We start from the raw sequence: 6841 nt of genomic DNA, 5'->3' as shown, positions 1-6841 counted from the left end.
AACATTCTGTCTAATCCAACCCCCAGTATTCCAACATCCTGTCTAATCCAACCCCCAGTATTCCAACATCCTGTCTAATCCAACCCCGAGTATTCTAACATTCTGTCTAATCAAACCCCAAGTATTCCGATGTCCTGTACAATCTAACCCAGAGTATTCCGACATCCTAACAAATCTAACCCCCAGTATTCTGACATCCTGTCTAATCCTACCCCGAGTATTCCAACATCCTGTCTAATCCAACCCCGAGTATTCAGACATCATTTCTACTCGAACCTCTGAATATTCTGACATCTTTTCAAATCCAACCCCTGAGTATGCCGACATCTTGTCTTATCCAGCCCGGAGTATTCCGACATCCTGCATGCTGTCTTATCCAACTCGGAGTATTCTGACATCATTTTTAATCAAATTTTTAAAGAAAACTACCATCTTAGACCTTGGCATTTTGACATCCTGTCTGGCCGCGCTGTGTGGGAGATTTAATAGCAGATTTCACTGTACAGTCGAACATGCTCAAGCAACCACCTTCATTGTTCAGAGACAATTTTCAATAATCCCGACTGTAATGATTTCATTGTAATTTGAAAATTGTATTAAGAGACCACCTCACTTAAGAGACCCCTTAAACCAAACCCAGCTTTGATTAATTTATTGTGAACTGGACCTGTGTTAAGAGACCACCTCTTGTGCAGAATGACCACATATTTGACTTCCCAATGGTGGTCTATTACAGTAATACATGTTTGTCTCTATATATAAATTCTGTAAAATAAAACAAGTTTTTTGTTTTTTTTTGCAAATGTAGCTGATCTTCCGCGAATAAAAAGTTTTCGCCAGCCAGATAAGAAAATGAGCAAGTCAGAGGCAAACCCAAACAGCAGAATAGATCTCACAGACTCTCCGGATGAAATTAGAAGGAAAGTGAAGAAAGCCGTAGTAGATAGCCATTCTGAATTAACGTATGACACGGACAATAGACCAGGCATCTCGAATCTGATTGGTTTAGAATGTGCCATAACTCAAAAATCACCATCCCAGGTTTGTGAGGAAAATACAGGTGTCTTAACTGGTCAGTACAAATTAAAATTAGCTGATCTTCTCATAGAGGAACTGACTCCTATACGACTTCAAATGGAACGATTGCTGAGTGACCGACACCATTTAAGCGGTGTCATTAAAAAAGGACGTGATAGAGCTATGGAAATAGCTGAGCCGAATATAGCGGAAGTGAAATCTCTAGTCGGGTTTATGTAATTGATGCGTACAGTAGATACTGCGAAAGCTGCTTAACTTATTTACCCCCTTAGAAACATTTGAACTCTTCCAATTCAAAGGTTGAAATAGTTCATTATGAAATTTCAGGGGTGAATGAGTAAAGGTACAGAGTCCCGCCTTTTTTTCTTCCTATACTTGCCTTGAAAAGCTATTTTCTTGTTAAATTCATGTTATTTTCTTTTCATTTCATACAAGGAAAATTACCGTTTCTTGGCCTGTTTTACAGGTTAAAGAACTTTTTAAAATAATTTCCAGGTATGTTGCAGAAAAGTTTTAATACGACATAAAATAAAATCATTGCTATATATCAAAAAGGTCTGCATGGGGTTCAAATCCCTGACGCAGAGGCGTTTTTATGAAAAAGGAAAATTATAATGAATGCATCATGGTGTGTAACCTTTGCTAAACTGTACTGTAAAAGTTTCATATTTTCTTGTGTTATGTTTGTTGTGTATTAACATTCGTGGTTTTCGTGGTTGCTATTGAACCACGAAAATAAATACAAAGAATTTGACTGATATACGTGTCTACTGTTTGTTAACATTGGATATCCACGAAAGTCTGTACCAGGAAACGATATAAATAGCTTCAAACCACGAAGGAAAGTACCCACGAACATTTCCTGTTATACAGTACTGTATATAGTTTATAATGGGCTCATAATTTTCCTCAAAATGAATGAAGTATGGAAGTTGCTTCGTATACTCATGTCAAGAGCAATGTCAATAATTACCTTTGCAGAAATTAATTGTCAAAAATATTCTTGATTTTGACTGAAAAGTAACGTTTGAATGCGAAATTTGAGTGGCACAAAATTGCAATGAAATTAATGAAAACACCTACCTGTACATGCATTCCTGAAGGATCCATGTAGTCACTATTATCGAGAAAAATGTAGGAAAATGTGTCAAATCTCCAGAATAATGGCATATGTTTCCACTGAATAAATCACAAATAACCACAAAGCCAACAAGGCTGAATGAGATTGGGAAAAAGCATGCAAAGCAAGTGAGATTCTTACCTGTACACCATTCAAAACAGGTTCTCACTCAGGTAATCTGGCTCGACTTGTATCAAAAGTCTTGTTAGCTTTATGAATTATTGTAAAATATCCAATCAAAATGCATGCCATCATTCTGATATTTGAAGCATTTTTAGGTCACCTGAGCTTTGATTTCAATTGTAAATTTCGGTACCCCCGGGCCATCCATTCTCCATTGGGGAGTTTACTATAGTTTATATAGGGAAATATCACTTTTGGGTATATTTTGTCCATTTTCAGCAGGAAATTATTCTTACTTGGTGAGAATCATCCTTGGAGAAAGATGGTATCAAATTGTAAATTTTGGGGCCCCACAGGGAAAGTTAACCAATATTTCAAAAATCTTCTTCTCCAGACTCAGAGGTACTACAGTCAATTTCTCTGTATCGATAGAAAGACTATCAGGGTCTTTGTTGAAATTGTACATTTCAGTACCCCGGGGCCATCCATTCTACTTTGGGGAGGGGGTAAAAATTACTATAGTTTATATATGGAAATAACACTTTTGGGTATATTTTGTCCATTTTCAGCAGGAAATTATTCAAACTTGGTTGGAATGATTATGATGCCAGATGACAATTAGATGGTATGAGAAAATAAGATCCTGCCCCATCCCCAGAGACTGGAGGGGTGGGGCCCAAATGGGGACTATGGTTAAAAGTTTAAAAAATCTTCATCAGACTCAGTTACCTTAATTACCTTAATTGTAAATTTCATTATCCCCCAGTTCATCTGCTCTCCCTTGGGGAGAGGGTATAATTCTCAATAGCAAAATCATTTATTTGAATAGTTTTTAAAGTTCTTATCCTTTGTTGACATGACAAGTATTGTATTTCACATTGTTTACATGTTGTTTTTACATTTTGTACATCTCAACAATGAAATTGAGCTAAAAAGTACCTTTAATATAACTCAGGTGACCTCTAAGGCCCTTGGGCCTCTTGTTTCACATTTTCTCGATAATAGTGAATACACAGATACTTCAAAAATGCATATACAGGTATTAAGTTTTTTCATGAATTATAATATTCAATGCAATACAAAATCAACAATATTTTCGACAAATGATTTCTTCAAAGGTCATTATTGACCTTGTTCTTGACATGGGTATACCAAATTGCAACCAACTTCTATCCCAAGTCAAAATATAGCAGGAATTTAGTGGGGTTTAAGCAGGATTTCAGTGGAATCTACAGCAGGTTTTTAGTAGGAATTTTGCACTGCTAAATCACTGCTGTACCCTGCTAAATCACTGCTGTGCCCTGCTAAATCACTGCTAAATCACTGCTGTACCCTGCTAAATCACTGCTGTACTCTTAATTGAACAAATAGTTGGTTAATTTATTAGTACCTACAGCAGGATTCAAGCAGGGATTTAGCAGATTTTCAGCGTATCAAATATTTAAATGAGCAATACAGCAGGATTTCAGCAGCCATTAGAGCAGGATCTCAGCAGGCAAATGCACAGCAGGATCTCAGCAGTCATTGCAGCGGGATTCCTGTTGTAATATATTTCGGAAATAGAGATTATACAGCAGGGATTCAGCGGCTGTTGAAATCCTGCTGTAGTGTACAGATCTGATATATATAGCAGGAATGATGCGACTGCTAAAACACTGCTGTATTATACAGTAGGAATAAAGAATTGCTGTGATACGCAGCGCCACTATATTTTGACTTGGGATATTTTTTTTCATTTTGAGGAAAAGTATGAGCCCATTTCATACTATATACACTGACATGAGCCTGTATGAAATACCTTAAAATGGCTTTTTGACTCTTCAGTCTGATAAAGATGTGGACATTTTTGTGTTGACAAATGTTCAGGAAATCTATACATGTATGTTCTGTTTATTTGTAATCTATATATTACAATGAATAAAAATTTGCTCTTACAAACATGTAATGCTCTGACAATCGCTGTCGCCAGATTTCGGCGACAAATCCCCGTGTTTTATAGAGCAGTTGATAGTTGATCATAAACAGGAGGCCGATCAGAATTTTGGAGCCTGCGAATATGGTCTGTTATAGCAGACTAGATGTCAACACTTAGTATATATATATATATACACATTTGCATCTGGATATTTTCGCACTAATTTACTCAACGTGAAAAATCTGAGCATTTCAACTTCGACAACATTTCCACTTTTACAGTTAGTGAATTGACAAATAGCTGTAATTCAGAAAATTGTGAAACAAATTGGAGCTCTTCTTTGTTGGAGGTACAATTACAACACAGTGTGCTGGGACGCTCTACCTTAATTTCTTCTTTGTTTTGTACAGTTCATCAGGTATAATTTTTCCAAAATTTGTACCAAGAGAACTTGTTTGTGATAATTTTTATTTAACAAATCACTTGTAGAATAAAATGATATGTTTTCTGTCTTTGCTGTTTATAATTGATTTTAGGACTCGCACAACTAAATCAGCCAATCAGCAAGTGTTTCATACGATTGTAATCCCTACCTTGAATTTGTAAGAGTTAAATACGGTGCCTTTGAGTAATTTAAATAGGTAATTGTCGACAAGTTTTTCATTGGACGAAATCTACAGATATTGAACTTTAGAAAAACATAGTTTTATTAGATTTTAAGGTCAGGGGGTGTTCCCGTCCCACTTCACTGGTTTGGTTTGTAAACTTCTGGTTGTCAAAAGCAGAACCCTGTAGTGCTTATATATGATATCAAACCCGCCAAAAATGCCTTTTGATGCCTTTATCAGGTATGTTTCTATGAATTTAGACAGTTGTCACTAGTGTTGAACTTCAAATATTAAAAGCTATCAGCTCTAAAGCTTAGTAATAACATCTAGTAAATGATTTAGTTGTGCGAGTTCTTTATGAAAGATTTGTTTTTACTATTATTTAGATATTCATCTCAACAAAAAACAGAAACAATAAAATTTGCTGCAATTATTTCAAATTTTGTGCAATTTTTCTGGTAGATTGACTAACTGGACTACAAGGCCGTGAAAGAAGTTACTCCAAGATAATAATCATTGTTTATTCTACAACAATTATGAAATAACTTATTGTAACATATATTAATCACTCTTGTTGGCCTGGATGGAAGTAGCAAAGGGTCTTAATGTGGGAGGAAACTGGAGTGCCAGGAAAAAAACCATGTGGTCGTGATCGGGCAGGTGAATCTATACCTTTTCATGTCCAATGGGGGAGTTTGAACCCCGGCTGCCTTTGTAAATGTGAGGGCACTATCCACTGCGCCACCTCAGACCACCAAAGAATAAACCTGCATACAGGACTGTATTTTGGATTGTATGCATAAAAATAAGATAAAAATGGGGAAAAAACTTCTTCGTTTTTTCTGTCATATGTAAATTAATTGCATGTTCTTGTACTTGGATAATTGAAGAAAGAATATTTTTAAATCTGGTAAATAAGTTTTTCCTGTGACTCCAATGTTGTATAATCTGAACATGTTTTAGGAATGTTTATTGCAACTGTTGGAGTTTTGGAAGCGTATAATTCCACAACAAACTGTTTAATTTATTTTATGAACAGCCAAGCATTCAGTCGTATTAACTATCAATCAATGTTAACTGGACCCAGTATTCATACATAATGTGAACAAGCCAAACATTATTTAGTGTTAACCAAAGGTCTCCCAGTGTCAACTGTACACAAGGTCTCCCAGTGTCAACTGTACACAAGGTCTCAATGTCAACAGAACACAAGGTATCAGTGTCAACAGAACACAATGTATCAATGTCAACAGAACACAAGGTCTCCATATCAACAGGACACAAGGTCTCAATGTCAACAGTACACATGGTATCAATGTCAACAAATTCACCAACAAACTGTTTAATTTATTTTATGAACAGCCAAGCATTCAGTCGCATTAACTATCAATCAATGTTAACTGGACACAGTATTCATACCAAATGTGAACAAGCCAAACATTATTTAGTGTTAACCAAAGGTCTCCCAGTGTCAACTGTACACAAGGTCTCAATTTCAACAGAACACAAGGTCTCCATGTCAACAGAAAACAAGGTATGAATGTCAACAGAACACAAGGTCTCAATGTTAACAGTACACAAGGTCTCAATGTCAACAGTACACAAGGTATCAGTGTAAACAGAACACAAGGTCTCCATGTCAACAGAGCACAAGGTCTCGGTGTCAACAGAACACAAGGTATCAATGTCAACATTACACAAGGTCTCAATGTCAACAGAACACAAGGTATCAGTGTCGACAGAACACAAGGTCTCCATGTCAACAGAACACAAGGTCTCGGTGTCAACAGAACACAAGGTATCAATGTCAACATTACACAAGGTCTCAATGTCAACAGAACACAATGTCTCAATGTCAACAGTAGACAATGTCTCAATGTCAACAGAGCACAAGGTCTCAATGTCAACAGTACACAAGGTATCAGTGTAAACAGTACACAAGGTATCAGTGTCAACAGAACACAAGGTCTCCCAGTGTCAACTGTACACAAGGTCTGAATGTCAACAGAACACCAGGTCTCGATTTCAACAGAACAC

General features: G+C 36.5%; 1 protein-coding gene across 1 annotated transcript in view; it reads left to right on the top strand.

Annotated features, from left to right (window-relative positions):
• The window catches only part of LOC110454180 (tryptophan--tRNA ligase, mitochondrial-like), an 11037-nt gene extending 8876 nt beyond the window's left edge, over nt 1-2161 (top strand). The window contains exon 7 of the mRNA XM_021503556.1: nt 809-2161. Within this exon, the coding sequence (XP_021359231.1) occupies nt 809-1257 (449 nt within the window). The 3' untranslated portion in view covers nt 1258-2161. The remainder of the gene's footprint in view (nt 1-808) is intronic.
• The last annotated feature ends 4680 nt before the right edge of the window (nt 2162-6841 follow it).

This window comes from Mizuhopecten yessoensis, unplaced genomic scaffold (assembly GCF_002113885.1).
Source record: "Mizuhopecten yessoensis strain PY_sf001 unplaced genomic scaffold, ASM211388v2 scaffold7713, whole genome shotgun sequence".
Lineage (NCBI taxonomy): Eukaryota > Metazoa > Mollusca > Bivalvia > Pectinida > Pectinidae > Mizuhopecten > Mizuhopecten yessoensis.
This window is presented reverse-complemented; position numbering and strand designations above follow the sequence as displayed.